At 50.9% G+C, this 17,227-nt stretch overlaps 1 protein-coding gene across 1 annotated transcript; it reads right to left on the reverse strand.

Moving 5' to 3' along the window:
* Positions 1–366: 366 nt before the first annotated feature.
* Haao (3-hydroxyanthranilate 3,4-dioxygenase) lies at positions 367–14,196 on the reverse strand. The gene is made up of 10 exons (XM_051175183.1): positions 14,071–14,196; positions 11,001–11,079; positions 6,578–6,661; positions 6,209–6,315; positions 4,126–4,215; positions 3,841–3,884; positions 3,423–3,568; positions 1,288–1,356; positions 851–933; positions 367–746 (listed from the first exon to the last, which is right to left on the reverse strand). Exons 1-10 carry the CDS (start codon positions 14,148–14,150, stop codon positions 668–670), a joined length of 861 nt encoding a protein of 286 aa, XP_051031140.1. The 5' UTR covers positions 14,151–14,196; the 3' UTR covers positions 367–667.
* Positions 14,197–17,227: the final 3,031 nt, after the last annotated feature.

Consider the following 17,227-nt stretch of genomic DNA (forward strand, 5'->3'; position numbering starts at 1 on the left):
CTGGACACCCCACTTCCCATTCCTCCACCGGTAGAAGCTGTGACTATAGTAATTAACCCTGGGGGCGGGGAATTGCATTTTAAAGATTTCTGTTTTCCACAGTTAGTATGAATGACATTTGTGGTGGAGAAAGTGGGGGGGGGAGGGGGACTCGGCTGTGCAGCCACGACGTACCCAGCACATGTGTGGGTCAGGGTTGCCTATGCAGTGAGAAATGCCCATCCACAAACAGTGGTGACACACAGTAACAGTCCCTCTAACACCCGATGGTCACTGGTATCCCTAAACCCCAGATGCACCACAGCACAGAGGAACAGAGGGCCTGCCACCTACAACCCAGAAGCAGTCCTTCACCAGGGTGCCTTTATTGAGAGATGTGGCAGTGGCAAGCTGGTGGGCCCATGGGGATGATACTCATCTAGCTGGACAGTGCAGGCTACGGCTGTTAGAAAGGGGAGCTACTGGTATGCTAGGAGTCTGGCATCCTGGGTTGAGGATGGCAGGAGGGCGGATGGCAGTGAAAAGCCATAACCAAGCAGGGGGCAGATTGCTGCGCTTGATGATGTCCGTGAAGATGCAATGAGGCTATAAGAGTTATTAAGGGAAAAAACGGCTGCGAGGCCAGCACGCAGGCACCCTGCGACTGCCTGGGGCCCACACACGAGGGTCACCCCAGTGGCTTCTTACGGGCAGGGTCCTGCGTCACAGACAAGGCCACAGAGCCTTGCTCTCGCTCCCATGTGTACCTGTAGGGACACAAATAGGCAAGGATTAGGCAAGGCCAGAGCCCGAAGATCCCAGGGAAAGGGGATCAGTTCCACACTTTCAGAAAGTCTGCGCAGGTACTCACGAGGTTCCTGTGGGTACCAGCAGGCTGTCATCCGGGGCCAGGCCCACGCGCTCTCCTCCCATTGTCACCGTGGAGGAGCCCTCCTATGGATGAAGAGTGGAATCAAATGGAGGCTGATGAGACTGGGGTGGAGGCCAGTCACTTAGTGTAACCCTGCCTCAAAATAAGAGAGTGTGGGGGGAGGGGCGGGCAGGGAGGTTCAATGGTAGAGCAGGAGGCCCTAGGTTCCATTCCCAATACCACAAAAACAAAACAGCAACAAAAGAGGGCGGGGGAACTGCCAGGCCTCAACACCTGCTGTAAGGTCCCTGAGTCTGCCTAGCAAGCAGGCTTTGGGGTCAGTCTCACTGTGGGAACCAGAGGCCTAGGAACAACCCAGTTTCCGTGGACAGGAAGTTATGCCGCCTGTCCTTGGCTCCATCCCGCTTCCCACTTGCCAGCTGCCACAGCCACACGTCCACATCCTGCCTTGGGCCTTTGCTGCTACCTTGTCCATGGGCAATGACCTGGTAGGAGACAAAGCAGAGTTTGGAGGGGACCTTGAGATGGGGTGGGGTCCTGCCCCATGTGGGTTCCAACCCTGGCTCTCAACCACTGTGACCTTCAAGGGGCAAGGCTGGGCAGTGCTACAGCCTTACATATGATAAGGCTTTACTTGTCAGGGATCAGGAAGGAGGGCCTCTGCCAGCAGCCTGGCTGCAGGGGCTGCCTGCTCACAATCACCCATGATCACACACACACACACACACACCACACACCACACACACACCCCTCTGTGGTTCCTCCTAATGCGAGTCACCAGCTCACATGTAGACACACCCACCCCAGCTCCCCAGATTTCCTCCGCCCTTCCTGTGAGATGTTCAGAGTCTGACTTGAGAAAGAAAGCGAGAGGCTGAGGTCTACCAGCCTTGTGACTACTGAGGGCCAGTGCTCCCGTCAGCTGTAATAGGGGTCAATAGATACTTGCTATGGAGAGCTAGAAGAGGTAGACGGTGTGTGTGTGTGTGTGTGTGTGTGTGTGTGTAAGTCATTGCTATAGCTGTGATGGGTGGAAGAGCTTTGGGTTTTGTGTCCTTTATCACAGTCTTATATAAGCTTTGGGTGTCCCTGTTACTGAAAAAGTAGTCCAAGCCTGTACTCTAAGCCTCCTATCCTGGAGTGAGATTTTTCTCTTTTTCTCCTCCTCCTGCCCTTCTTTTTCTCCTATTTTCCCTTTTCTTCATCTTCTTCCTTCTTCTCTTCATCATCATCATCATCACCACCATCACCATCATCAACATCACCATCATCATGAGTGAGCACGTGTTGTGTTTGTGTGGGTACACATGCATTGGCAATCAGAGGATGACCTACAGAATCAGTTCTCTCTTCCCACTTTTATGTGGGTTCCAATGATCATGTGCAGTAAGTAAGTTTGTGTCTTTATGCAATGAGCCATTTTCCTGACCCAGAGTGATTATTTCTAACCATGCAGGCTGTGCCATTGGCAAGTTACCACACACAGGGCTACCAGGATCCTTGTAGGACTCCCTCTTACACCTTGTTCTCTGATCCAGCCTCACGAAGGAAGGATGACAGCTTTGAAATGCCTCTCTAGCCTCTTCCCTCAACACTGGATTTAGCTCCACTGTCTGTAGGGTATGTCCCCTCCCTTAATCTAGCTCAGCACAGTTCCAGGAACAGTTAGTAATCTAGTTTCCATCCTGGCTTCTCCACCTAGCTCTGGCCAGCCTCGGAGTCTTGCAGGGTGAGGCTGTTTCAGTCCTTGGTGACTTTGTGTTTCTACCTTCCCTAGAATGCTCCATCTGCCTCCCTTCCTTTACACTAGCTTTACAGTTCTACTTGGGGAATGGGGAGATGCTCACTGGATAAGAGTACTTACTCTCACAAAGGACCCTCAGGGTCATTCACAAACATATATAACTCCAATTCCAGAGGGTCCAGCACCCTCTTCTGGCCTCCACAGGCACCAGGCAAGCATGTAATGTGCTTACATACATGCAGGCTAGCACACATAAACATAAATGTGAAATAAATAAATTTTAAAGAATTCTATATGCACATCACCTCCTCCATGAACCTTCCTTGACTTTTTTTCTTTATCCTCCTAGAACTTCCCGAGGTTTCTCTAGTAAATAAGCTGTCACGTGACTGGCAGCTGTGGGTTAATTTGTCCATAGCAATTGCCTGTTCTTACCAAAGCTTAAGGTAGCAGCAATATTATATGAAAGGTGAGCTTGTTGGGGTTGCTACACATTGCTGCCCAGCCCTCTGCCAAATAACTCTTTCCCTTCAGCTTCCGAGCTCTCATGTGCCAAAAGCTGAGGGGAAGGTAAGGCAGACACCCAGGTAGCTAACAATGGGTGAAGAACCTCCCACTCTGAAAGAAAAGTGTCTGTGGGACCATGAAGCTACCAGAGAATTCCAGCCACAGAAACATGGTTACCCTGAGACAGAGGGGGGACAGGAAGGCTCTTCTCATGCCTTTGAAGTCTCTCTCTCTCACACACACACACACCCCCCCCCCACTTCCCATGTGCCAGATAGATGGATGGATGTTGAGTGTTACCTGCGTCTCATAGGTGTCCCCAAACAGGTTGAGGGATGTGCCTGCCTGAAGCTCTCTGGAGTGTCCAACCAGCCATGCCTTCAGTGGCATGGGCTCCATGACGGATCGTGTACTCAAGGGGAATGGCGGCTCCTTGAGCAGCTGGTCTGTGCCAGTGACACAGTGATGAGCAGTGAGTGACCTCCAAGGCTCAGCCCACCCAGCCCCAGTATAGCCAGGTCCCAGAAGCAATAGCAGATATGGGTCTTGGGTGTAGCCTAATGGCTGAACAGTCATATGGGGATGCTACTTGGTGTCATTTGCTCAGTGCTTTAAGTTCTGGGCAGAGGACCCTTGGGTCCCTAAGTCAAGACCCATCCCACTACAGGGATGGAGAGAGGATGCAGGAGAAGGGAAATGTGACTGTCAGCAGCCTCACCAGGGTCAGGCTTTCCTGTCCGGTACTGCTCAGAGTGGAAGAACCTGCAGAGACAGACAGGCGGGAAATGGCAGCATTCCTGTTAAGATGCCAGTGAGGCATACACCATACCCGGGAGCCAGGACACATTCAGAGACCCTCACATAGCTGATCACCTATTATACTTTCCCTCCATCCATCCCCTTGGTGGGAGACTCTCTTTAACTCCCATGCCTGATGGGTCCGGGCCAGTGAGCTTTTCAAAACTGAAGAACAGCGAGGGGTGGGACCAAGCTGGTGACTTACTCTTGGATGATGGGAGCCAACTGTGTTCCGAGGTCTTTGCAGTAGAACCATTTCTCGAAGAGGACATTTACAGTGTCCCCTACATAGTACCTGCCAAAACAGAGCTCAAGGTAATCACTCCCCATCCGGGCAGCTTAGGGCCAGGCTGGTGCAGGCTGGGCTCTGGTTAAGTGCCACTTTCTGAGCCCAGGCACTGCACAGCTATGCTGCTTTGTCACCGCTGCTGGCACAGCCCAGGGATCACACTTACACCCGGCATGTGTGGAGCAGTAGAACTAGGGCCAGAGGTAGAATCACTTGATTGGGGCTACACGGCCTGATTGTGGCAGAGAGGGGCATGCTTAAGACAGAAGCTTGGAGAACATTCAGTCCAAGTGTATTATTTGTTTTTAGCAAAAAGAAGCTGCAGCTGAGCCTGAGAAACTTCAGTAGCCAATGTTGAATGTGTGTGTGTGTGTGTGTGTGTGTGTGTGTGTGTGTGTGTGCGTGCGTGCATGAGGAAAGGATTCTTCTGTTTTAGAGGTAGGAGGTCATCTCTGCTCCTTAGGACTTGAGCATAGCTCTGGCTTGCTCTGGCACATACACAGTCTTCCATCACCCTTGCAACCACCCATATCCCCACAGCCAGGGGACACTTGGGCAGGCAGAGCTGTGCTATCCAACTGTCCTTATGCAAGTAGCACAAGGCAGGTGCTGGGACAACTGTCCCCAGAATGCCTAATGTATGAACAAGCTCCAGACCAGTCCAGTTCTGTCTGGCTTTCCACTCTCACCAGAAAAGCAGAGGCAGTCCTAAGGAGAGAGATGGGCTGTAGATATACCACCCCGCCTAGCTTCTACCTTGAGATGGGACTGGCTACCAGGAAGCTTTATTGTGGGGCCACAGTGCCCTTAGGAATGGCCTTCAGGGTGGCATTTTAATGTTGAGTCCCTGGTTTTTATTAAAGGTCAGAAGCAGTCAGATGAAATCCGTTATTGAATTTGCTGTAAAATGTTATTGAGGATACCAATAACTCACTAGAGTCCCCTCCATAAAGCCACCTTAGAGAGGCTCCTTTTAGAATTAAGACCAACTATCTGCCTATACAGGGGTCATTAGTTTTAGACTGTGGTACAGCCATTAGCAGTATATATTTTAGGAGTTTTTTTTTTACAACAGTTTGAGAAATACTCATGCACTTCTTCAATGGGCGGGGGCTACAGTGATGCCCACTGCGTAAATTCTAGAAGTCTACAGTGTCTCATGAATAAGAGAACTTTATGAACAGCTTTCAGAAGGCAGTGCACCACCACTGCCAGGCTATTCCAATGGTCTTAAGCAACCCCTGTGAAAGGGTTATTTAACCTCCAAAGGGGTCAAGACCCCCGGGTTGAGAACCACTGATGGGGTGGAGGGTGTCAAGGGAAGAGGGAAGAAGTCTGATTTATCCTTCTATCTTGCTTATCCATTTCTCTGTAACACCAGATCTAGCAAATTACTTTACCGGGACCTAGTTTCTTTTCTGTCCCCAGAGATTCAAAAAGAGCAGATGATAAAGCAACACCTAACCCCCAGCATCGTGGGAAAATATAGGGTAAATAATTATACACAGAAACCCTAGCTGGTGCCTGGCACATAACTGTTGCTAGCCAGATGTCTGCACTTATTGTTATCTGGGGTAGAGACACAGTGTAGAGGCACTGGCCAAGGATAACGTCTGTAGACCCAGGCTGCTAGAAGCAGCAATAATTGACTGTACCAGGACATGTGGCTTCCGAGGTTCCTTCATTCTCCCTGTCTGCATCCCCTCCACCCCCCAATGGCTTCCCAGCAGACCTGCAGTAAACATAAATGCCAATTCCAGCCAGAGACTTCATGTGCACCACAGAGAGCACTCCCCTCCCTCATGACCCAACCCACTTTGTCCTCCCTGGTCAACTAGCAAACCCATTACCTCCTGCTGTCAGGCCCTCTAGTCTTTGGGTGGCCAGGAGTGCTCTCTTGAGTCTATCTTAGATCCTTCCTGCTATAGTTTTGAAATATGCTCCACTGCTGTTAGCCCTCTTATCACCTAAGCCCCACATGGCACCAGCAAGCAATTACCTCAGGCCATCCAGCTCGCTCTCCAGCCGCCTCCTCTCAATCACCAGCCCCATGGTGTTGGCAAACCTCTGTGGGGAATGGGGCACCCTGGCAGGCAAGAGGAAGATCTGTAGGGGATGAGAACAGGAGTCCAGCATGGCTGCAGTCCCTCGAGGTGACCTCAGTGCCCCCAGCATGCTGGCTGACCCACAGGGCAGCAGGGAGCACCGCCAGTCCACCCTGGACCCTACTCTCTGCCCAGCTTCTACCCAAGGAACCCAACGGAATGTGTGTGCTCAGGGGAGGCCCAGAGGATCGGCAGGAAAAGCGACCAGGGAGGGTCTCTGCTCTGATGCCCTCTGCCTTTCTTTCCCCTGGTGTCAGCCTCACCTCCCCCTGCCGAATGACCACATCCTGGTGTTTTCCTTGCTCCAGGACTCGGAGAACCATGTCTCCCTCCAGCTGGTAAAACACCTGTGGAAAAACAAAGAGGCTGGGACCGCCCTGCTCCATCTTTTAGATCCGTTACTCCTGCCCAGGACCTGAATTCTGGCCAGAAAACTGGAACAGCTTCCTGAAGACCTCAGGGCTTATGAACAGCTCCAGCACTACTGGCCCAAAGTCCCTGTACCCCTGGTCCAGGCCACAGGCAAGAAAGCTGGAGACATAGAGGAGCCACATCTGGAACATGTAGGTGGCCTTCAGAGTCCTCAGGATGCAACAGCACGTGCCTAGCTGGGAGATGGGATGTAGGAGGCTAGGTAAAACTCACTGGAGAACCCAATGGCTCAGCAGTGGCAACACAAATACTCGTAACACAAGAGGGCTTTTCGTTCTCCTTAGAAATCTTACAACCCCACCATCAACATTAGCCCTGTTCTGAAGAAAATAAAGCCGAGGGTCAAAACATCTGGTCTAAGCTGGTGAGTCCTGGAGTCCAGGTTGGGGCTGTAGCCTGTGTGTGGCTCTGGGACCTGTGTGTACTCCTCCAGCCACTGAGATGTGCTGGCACTGGGCTGTGGGAGCTGGCAGCCTAGGTGGAAGCAACTGGTGGCTGGGCTTTCTCTAGGGGACTCCTACCAAGTTTTCTATTCTATCCTGAAATCCCAATCGACAGCTTATGAGCTGGACAAGGTGACTTGTGTCTCTAATTAGCAGAAGGAATGCCTTGAGCTTGAGGCCAGCCTGGGCTATAGAGTGAGACCTTGTCTCAAAAAAAAAAAAAAAAAAAAAAAAAAAAGAGAGAGAGGATTCTAATTATATGGTAATTAATTACACTGATTACACAGTAGCCCGTATATAACATAGTGTTTGTGGTTGTGAGGGAGGCGAAGCTTTCTTTCTGCGCATCTTATGTTTTCTGCAGTGAATGGTATTTACCTTCTTTATTAAAAACAAGCCATATGATTGAAGATGCAGGTCCATGGAAGAATGTTTACTATGCAGTATGTATGAATGAGGCTCTGAGTTTAATCCCCTCCACACACACATTATCTAATGCAAATAGGAAAAACCTACTAGGTTTCCTCATAGGAAACAATTAAGCATGTGTGTGCCTATGTATGTGCATGCTCGCATGTGTGTGTATGTGTGCATGCATGCATGTGTGGGGAGAGGGGAGAGAGGGATCAATTTTCAGTATAATCTTGGGTACTTTCATGATAGACGATAGAGAAGAGGAGGAGGTTATGGAAGGGTTATGGAAGGGGCCAGGGTCCCTGCTAATATCAGGGAAATTTGGAGAAAGGGACCAGATTCAAACTGTTTGCAGGCCGACTGCAAGGTATTAACAGCCATTGATCAAAACCAGAAGGCAGAGGTGGAGTTTCCCCCTCTTGCCCTCTGCCCAGAGGCCTTCCCTGTGATGGGGGGGTAGACCTGGCCCACAGCAGAGGACATACCCCTGACAGCAGAAAATCACCAACAGCCCTGGGCAATCCAAAAGGAATTAGGCTCCTTGTGAAGTAAATGATGCTTGAGGCCTGGGGCCAGCGGGAAGATTAAGTGTGCCAGCTCACACAGATATTAAACTGAGCCTGGCTGAGTCTGTGGCCTGGAAAGGACTTCACAGGCAGGGGAGCCAGGAACAGGTAACCCACATCTGCTACATACCTACTTCGTGAACATTGCCTTTTTCCGAGGGTAGAGGAACCCCATATTGTCCCCAGCCTATTGTCCTCATTCCTGGCAACCACCAGAGAAAGCATCAAGTGGGGAGTGGGGAGTGGGTCCAGGGCACCTAAGGACTGGTGCAGAGGCCAGAGCTCAGTCAAGACAGGAAACCCAGCAGGGCCAGGACTGGGTGTTCTTTACACATCACTCAGACTGACTGCTCAGGCTCTGGGTGAGGGCAGGCAAGGACAGAGAGGGTGCTGAACCTCTGCTTTGCTCTGAGGCTGCCCAAGGCCTGAGGAGCTGCCAAACTCTGCCCTCCTATCAAACAGTAGGTCCAAATATCCCAAACCTACCTCCAGCCAGACTTCTCTAGGCCACCAAGTGTCCCTCTACATTGAAGCTAGCTCTTCTCATCTCCCAGCCACCAAATGAATCAAGGCATGAACTGACCCCAGGACTCATAGACACCGCTTTACTGCTGGGATGAAACACCATGACCAAAGCGACTGGGTGAGGAGAGGGTTTGTTTGATTTAAGCTTCCGCATCACAGCTCATCACTGAAGGAAGTCAGGGCAGGAACTCAAGCCGGGTGGGAACCTGGAGGCAGGAGCTGGTGCAGAGGCCATGGAGGGTGCTGCTTACTGGCTTGCTCCTCGTGGCTTGCTCAACCTGCTTTCTTATAGAACCCAGGACCACCAGCCCAGGGAGGGCACCACCCACCATGATTTGGACCTTCCCACTAATTAAGAAAATGCCAGCAGGCTTGCCAGATCTTAAAGAGGTGCCTTTTTAAAGGGAGGCTCCCTCCTCTCCAATGATTCTAAGTTGCTTCCAGTTGGTATATAAACCAGTTGACACAGACCCCCACCCACCTGAGCATCATGGAGAGACCCTGAGTACGGGCAAAGAGGAAGGAGAGAGATAGATGGGGACAGACGGGTGGACACTGACAGTGGGCCTAACCGTGGAGTGGAGATGAGGCAAGCAGGAAAGGCTGGCTGGGCCTCACTCACCACAGACACTCACCTATGGCCTGCCTCCCCACTGTAGTTTAGATTTTCATATCTTTTTTTTCTTTAATTCACTGAAAGAGTTTTCAGAGAAGTGTTCAATGGGTAGGAGAAGGCCAAGGTGTGTGGAACTGTCTCTGCTCAGCTCAGGCCACTGCCACAGGCCCTCTGCCTGCTACACTGGTGCCCAGCACACACACTGGGCCCTCAGTATTTGCTGACAGAGCAGTTCTCAAGGGTTCATGGTGAGCAGTCCTAGGTTGGTGTGGGGGATGTCAGTGATGGGGTGAAGGCTCAAACCGCAGAGCCAGCTCTCCTAGAAAATAAGGGGCCTTCATAATGGTCCCTTTCCCGCTACATCCTGATGTATACTGGGGGATCTGCCTGTCTCCCGGGAGGGGTGGTGGTTGTTGTCTCCTCCTCCTTTCCCTCCTCTTCTTCTCTTCAAACAAGTTTTTATTATTATTATTTTATATACATAGGTATTTTTGCCTGCAAACATGTCAGTATGTAAGAATCAGATCACCTGGAACAGGAGTTATAGACAGTTGTGAGCGGCCACGTGGGTGCGGGGGAATTGAGCCCAGGTCCTCTGGAAGAGCAGCCAGTGCTCTTAACCACTGAGCCATCCCTCCAGCCATTTTTCCAGCCCTCCAAACAAGTTTTCATTTTGCAGCCCAGGCTGTCCTTGAGCTCTCGGTCCTCTCTGCCTCCCCTTCTGGGTTACAGGTATGTGCATCACACTCAACTTTTGCTTTTAAAATGTAGCTTCGGTAAGTGGGAGGAAAAGCAGAGTTCAGCCTCTAGACTCTGGCTCAGACCTGTCCCCTAGCGTAGTAAGAGGGGCCCACCTCGTTCCCACTCCTTTAGCACTGCTCAAGCTGCCTTGTTACCTTTCCACCCAACACCCCCACCTCCTTCTGTCCTTAGACACTTGGTTCCTCGTGTGACCGAGAAGGAAAGTCTGGTGATGGGGGATGTCCTTCTGTATATGTTTCTCTTATCAGTTGATGTATAAAACACTGTTTGGCCAGTAGTCAGTAGAGGCAGGAAGATAGGCATGGCTAGGAGATGAAGAGAGGGTGGGGAGAGAGGCACCTCACGAGGGCTCCATGTAGCTGTCAAAGGGGTAACAAACAGGTCTGGGCATTCTCCGATAAGCCAAGACCACATGGAAATACGTAGACTAGTAGAAATGGGTTAATAATTAAGAGAGAGCTAGTTAGTAAGAAGCCCTAGCCATTGGCCAGCAGTTTAATGATTAACATAAGTCTTTGTGTGCTTATTTGGGGCTGAGAAGGGCGGAGGCACCTGGAGGGACAAGAACACTACAGCAACAGCCTGGTTTCTGGGATCTCTCAGAGTCCGTGTCTCATGTGGGAGACCATCCATATACATTCAGGCTGAAAGAGAAGGACCATCAGTGTAGACCACCACATGCCCGTGAAAGTGAAGACGGTGCAGCAAGATCCTGCCAAGCACAGGGCCTCCCCGTTAGAGTTCCCTGGGCACAAGGCAGTCAGTCAACGGTAGACCTGCAGGCACCCCAATTCTAAGGCAGCCATTTCCCCTTCCTGCAGCAGTCATATTTGCTTTCCTCTGGGCCATTCCCCCTAGCCCCGGGGTGGAAGTATCTGCCCCCCCCCAAGTGTCAGCAGGATGGCAAGGGTGAGCATCCACAGCCTACCTCCTCGCCCTCCTCGATGTGATAATCCTTCCTGGTGTTGGGGCCTCCAACGAACATGATTTTGAGCTGCTCCTGGTGCCTGCAGTAAAGAGACAAGAACAGGACCCCAATCACCTCCTAGAAATGAGGGGAGGAAAGCAGGAACCTGTGGGGGCTGGAGGAGACCTGGTGCATCCATCTGGGAGAAGAACAGACCGCTCTCGCGGCCAGGCTGTTCCTCGGGCATTTAAGTGTCTCTCTGGGTGGCTGTGTGTCTCCACACCCTCAGACCAACAAAGAAACAGCAGTATCACTCTTCACAACCCCGGTCGGGTCGTACTCAAGATCTCCATGACAGGAGAATGAAAGGGAGCCTCTCCACCCCTGGGGACCATTCTCAGGGAAGTCAGGACACTGTGATATCTAGCAGGGGAAACAGACATGTGTGTGACCTGTGTCCACAGGCACTGAAGCCAGCTTGCTAAGATCAGTTTAGCTCTATTGCACTCTTGGAGATATTAGTTGACCTTAATGGGGTTTAGTTTCCTCATCTGGAGAGGTGGCTTTAATTCATTTCATAGGTGTTTTTACTATCATGCATTTATCTGCTGGGTAGTTTTATGTCATATGGGAAGAGGAAACCTCGACAGAGAAAATGCTCCTAACAGATTGGCATTTGATTGATAGTTGATGGGGGAGGGCCCAGCTCACTGTGGGGGGTGACATCCCTGGGCTGGTGGCCCTGGGTTTTATAAGAAGCAGGCTGAGCAAGCCATGATGAGCAAGCCAGTAAGCAGTTCCCTCCATGGCCTCGGCATCAGCTCCTGCCTCCGGGTTCCTGCCCTGGCTTCTCACAGTGATGATCTCATGAGGTCAGAGATTGAACTCAGGCCTTCAGGCCTTTACCCACTGACCCACCCATCTCTTCAGCCATTTTTTTTTTTACCTTTTATTAATAAACATTACTGAGATATATACAAAGAATTCCTGAACAGTTTTATTTGAGAACTACCCGCTCCCCAGTCAGAATGCAGATCTCTCTGCAGGTGTTACAGGTTGAATCTTCTGACTGTTCCATCTGTTCCATTTCTTATATTGGAGTTCTAACCCCCAGGATAGTGAACTTATTCAGACACAGGGCTGTTGCCGCTTTAGGAAGTTGTAACGGAGTGAGCTACATTTCACATCACAGCATATGAGAGCCGGGTGTGAACCTCAGAGCCTACCTCTCTAACAGTGCTATTCAACATGAAGCAGCAAGGGTCAGTCTTGATGGGACACGAGAGGAGGGGGGTAATGCCTCCAGGAAACAGGAGTCCGGACCAGGACAGAGTGACAGTTCCAGCTGCCTTATGCTTTGCTCAGTGCAATGTAAGTGAGGTTTCATGAGTAGGAATGTGGATATGGAGACTCACAACAGGGGAGGGTCTGTGAAGATGAAAGTGGATGCAGGGTTCATGAATTTGAAACCGAGGAACGCCACTGATGCCAACAAAGCACCAGAAGCTAGAACCAGGCATGGCATAGGCTCTCCATGAGAAACCAGCCCTCCCACTGATGGAGGGGTACCCCCAAGGCTTGCTCATACTGATTGACATCCCCTCTCGATAGAATCTCAGTTCGACAAGGAAGGCAATTTTGTCAGTTTGATTCCTGCCACATCCCCAAAGAGCAGAGCATCTGCCGACTGAATAAAGGGAGGGCCTGTGATTTGTGATGATTACCATTGGGAGTTCCAGAGGGCTGGAAGGCTGGGAGGGGGCAGGGCTGGAGGCAGGGATGAGGATAGATTCCGAGAAGTGGCCATGGCTGTGAGAGGGGGAGGAGGAGGAGTTGGAGGAGTGTGATGGAGGAAAGAGATAAAACTGATAAAGCTCCAAACTGGGGAGACAGCAGAAGTAGTCGAGAGAGGAGAGAGAAGACTTCAAGGGGCGGTGATTATTAGACATTGCGCAGTATGGTTAGGCGATGGTTAGTATTGAGCAATGACCAAGGGAGTGAGTGGACTTTGTAGTCAAATTGTTTCTAGGCTCCCATGTGGACTCTGTCCCTCTCTAGCTCTGTGACATTGGGAAAGTTACTTATTAAATACCACCCCATGTGGGCAACTGTGAGAATTGAACGAGATGATGTGAATATGCCTGGCCTGATCTTCCTGTTGGAGGGAGGGTTAGTGGCTGTAGCTATCTGGATTAGGACATCACCCATTGGAAAAGACTCAAAGACACACAAATAAGGGGACAGGAAGCTCAGCTGCAGAAACGAGAGAGGGGGAGGGAGGTGGTGGAGGGGGAGTCTGAGATGAAAGGCAGTGTGGACAGGTCAGTCCATGCTGTAGGTAGAAGAGGTCTGGGAGAGCCTGGTGTTTCCATGTGTGGCCTTGAGCCCTGAATCCAGAAGCCCTGTGGCTAGGGATGGAGCTCAGATTGGAAAAGTGCTTGCCTAGCATTCAAGAAGCCCCTAGTTCTGCTCCCAGCACCTCACAATGACTGTGTGGTGGTACCCATATACAATTCTAGCACTTGGGGAGTGGAAGCAGGAAGATTGGGAGGTCAAACCCACCCTTAACTACATAGCAAGTTAAGACCCGCCTAGGCTATGGACACACACACACACACACACACACACACACACACACACACACACCATGCAGAGACGTTGGTCTTCTGACTCCATGGCTGCAGGGTTTGCCAGGGTTGAAGTGTGTGGCTCAGCTGTCTCCAGGTCTGGGGCATCAAAAACCATGTGCCCCTCCCCAAAGTGTGTGGTTGCTTTCAGCCATGGAAGGAATGTCACATCCTGCCACCTCATCTCTCACAGCCTCAGAGACACTCAAGCCAGTCTCAGAAGTCAAGGCCACTGTCTCTACTGTGGTCTTCAGAAAGAGGAACAGACTGAGGTAGCGAAACCAGAAACAGCCAGTCTTCACACTCCCCTGAAAGCACCAAGGAGATGGCGAGCCATCTTCTGCACACTTCTGGGTGTGGGGGACCTCAGGCTGGAGGGGGAGGGAACAATTGAAAACGGAGGAGGAAGGGGAAGATGAATAAGAAAAGAGGTGAGTAGAAGTCGCGGGGAGTTGGGGACTCACATAAGCTTGTTGCAAACTGGGGGCTGGAAGGAGGCCCGATTCTCTTCTACCCAAGACTTCACTCTCACACGGTGCTCCATGGTCAGCAGGCAGGACGCTTCTGCCCACCGCGTGGGGCTGTCAATCGGGCAGTCGGAGAGGTCAGTCTACCCAGCCTCCTATGGGCCACCTCGTTAATTCGCCTCCCAGAGGTCAAAGAGCAGAGCAACTTCCTGCCACCCCCTGCCCCCCTCCCCGCAGTGTTGCTCTTGGGTCTGAGCCCCGCTTGCCCTGAACACAGACCCTGCCTCTGCTTACCGAAGAGGGCGGGCCCTCCGGAGCCGGAATCAAAGCCTCAGACCAGACCCACCTCCTGGGACCTGGCCAGCATCCTCTTGCACCTACTTGTCTGGGTCGGAAAAAGGATTCTGGTTCCTACTCCGCCCTGTGAGATGCAGGATGCCAGCCAGGATTTCCATTTGCCTAGAGACCCCTGCCTCTAAAGAAATGCTGTGGGAGGGAGAACAAAGGTTTGAAAATCCGAAGCTCTGACCACAAGGCACACTAAGGGTGCCAGCCAGCACAAGGAGACCATCACCCAGGCATCCCATCTCTTCCGGAGCACTGAGGCCAAGGTCCACATCCTGCAGAGCGTGGTTGGCTAGACACTGGGCCCTGTGTGGGTAGCCGCTGCAGGTACTCTCTGCTTTATAGCTGAGGCCTGGTGCAGCACCAAGTAATAGTGGATGGGAATGAGGTGCCCAACGCTGTTTCGAGCTCTATGTCCCTCTACTGGGAATCGAACCTGGGTCTTCAGTTGGCTAGGCAGTTGGCTAGGCTAAGCTCTGCCATTGAGCTCACTGTCCCCCAGCTCCCTTGCATGTTCTGTTTGGATTTTGTTTGTTTTTTAAAACAAAGACTCACTTTGTAACCCAGGATGTTGGCCAACTTGTTGTGTAGCTCAGGCTAGCCTCAAACTCTACCCTCCTGCCTCAGTGCCGGAAATTACAGGCGGGTGCCATCACAAGCTCACAGTCCCCACCCTTGAATGTCTTAAATCGCATATGAAGAAGTTTGCAGGTGAAGGTGGCCCAGACTTGAGGCGCCTCAGCCCAGGTTGTGCTGGGGCAGACCTAAGTGTGGGGATGAGAAGGGGTAGGGATGGGGTGGGGGTGAGGGGTGGGGAGGGGATGGAGATCCCAGTGCCTGCCTTTCCCCTTTCTCTTCAGGTCTCAGAATTCTTGGAACACTTAGAAGGGAGTGAACGACAAAACTGAGTGGGTGAGGGAGAAGAAACTGTCTCAGGTCTCCAACACTGGAATGCAGACTACAGAATAGAAAACAACAGTTCTCAACCTGTGGGTCAAGCCTTTGGGGTCTAACGACCCTTTCACAGGGTGGCATACCAGATATCCTGCATATCAGATATTTCCATTAACGATTCATAACAGGAGCAAAACTGCAGTTAGGAAGTAGCAACAAGGATTATGTTATGGTTGGGAGGGTCCCCACAGCATGAGGAACTGTATTAAAGGGCCGCAGCATTGGGAAGGTTGAGAACCACTGGAACACAGGAATTTCTAATGTCTCCCTCTGTGATTCTCATGCCCACATGCCTTTGTCTGCAGCCAAACATGGCAAGGTCATGACATACTTCCCAGACTCAAAAGCTCCCCGTGTAAGTCAAAACCCAAACAGATACTCAGCAAGAGTCTCAACCACCTGGCAGTGGTTTTCTGTTTCCGTTCTACCACCCCTTCCCACCTTTATCTTTGCAGTTATTTATTTGACACATTTTAGCCAAGCGTCTCCATCTAGATTATTCTTTGGTACCCAAATAACTCCAACTACCTTCATGTTTCCCATCTACAAGTAATCAGAGCAGGTGTAAACAAAGACACGGGCTACACAGGGATCTGTGGTGTTTTAGGTTTGCTTTAGGTGTTGTTAAATGGTGGGATGGCTGGGTAGGATGAATTCACACTAAAGCGGCGGACTGGGGGGGGTGGGGGTAGGGCTACTTTGAGACTATCGGATATTCTGTTACATACTCCAAATGACAGAATGATAGTTTCCCTGTGTTTTAACTGATACAATGAAGTAATGTGAATTAGTGAGGCCATAAGAAGGATTGGGGGATAAGAAGGCTCTAGAGTCAGGCTAAAATACAGTTGTATAATCACTATCAAGATGCCCTCTGTTTTGGACTGTAGATAAAATGCTATTCTAGGGTACCATAGGCAAGCCTCATTATTAGCTGGATGGCTTCATCATAAAAATAAATAAATAATAAAAACAAACAAACAAACAGCTCCCTCTTACCCATGTGTTCTGGCATCAATTAGTTCTTGATTGATTGGGGCCTTCTGGATATTGATCCTTGATCTATCCTAGTTTCTGAATCACACATGTTTGTATTAGTTGCTTCGCCTACTGTGGGAACAAAGGGGTCTACTTTAACTCCAAGTTTGAGGGTACAGTCCCTCACGGTGGGATGCCATGGTGACAGGAGCTCAAGGCAGCCAGTTCTACCCTACTAACAGTCAGGGAGAGAAGGAAGACCAATGCTGGCATTCAGCTCCTGCCCCGCTTTTTGTTCAGCCCGAAACCCCAGCTCACAGACCAGTGCCATCCACATTTGCTGTGAGCCTTCCCAGTTCAACTCACTAGAAACTCCCTCGCAGACATGCAGGGAAGCTTGTTTCCATGGTGATTGTAAATCCCATCAAGTTAATAATCAAGATCAAACATCGGGCTGCTCGCAGCTGCCACCTCTTTCCTCTGTACATGAGCCCGCCTGTGGCATGGGATCAGAAGAAAGCAGCATCTACCCTGGGCTCCCAGCCTATCAAGGCATTCCTGCTTGCTGGGTGGGGTTGTTCATGCTCTACCCCCTTGGGTTGCGTGGTGAGCCAGGTCACACAAGCTTTAGATGGACACCCCTAGGCTTAGCTGAGCACGGTTGTTGATAACCAGCCGGTTCCTTAGTCTTTCCATAGTCTGAGCGAGTGTGCGAGCCATTTAGACTCCCTTGGTCTATCTGTCTCCCTTTTCCTCTCCATACCCCCCTTTCACATGCTCATCAGATATGCAAGAACAATAACTACCTATGGATAAAAGGACTACCTACCTCATGAACTGTGCTAGTGAAGAGGGGAGTGGGGAAGCAAATCAAACT

Source organism: Phodopus roborovskii, unplaced genomic scaffold (assembly GCF_943737965.1).
Source record: "Phodopus roborovskii unplaced genomic scaffold, PHOROB, whole genome shotgun sequence".
Classification (NCBI taxonomy): Eukaryota; Metazoa; Chordata; class Mammalia; order Rodentia; family Cricetidae; genus Phodopus; species Phodopus roborovskii.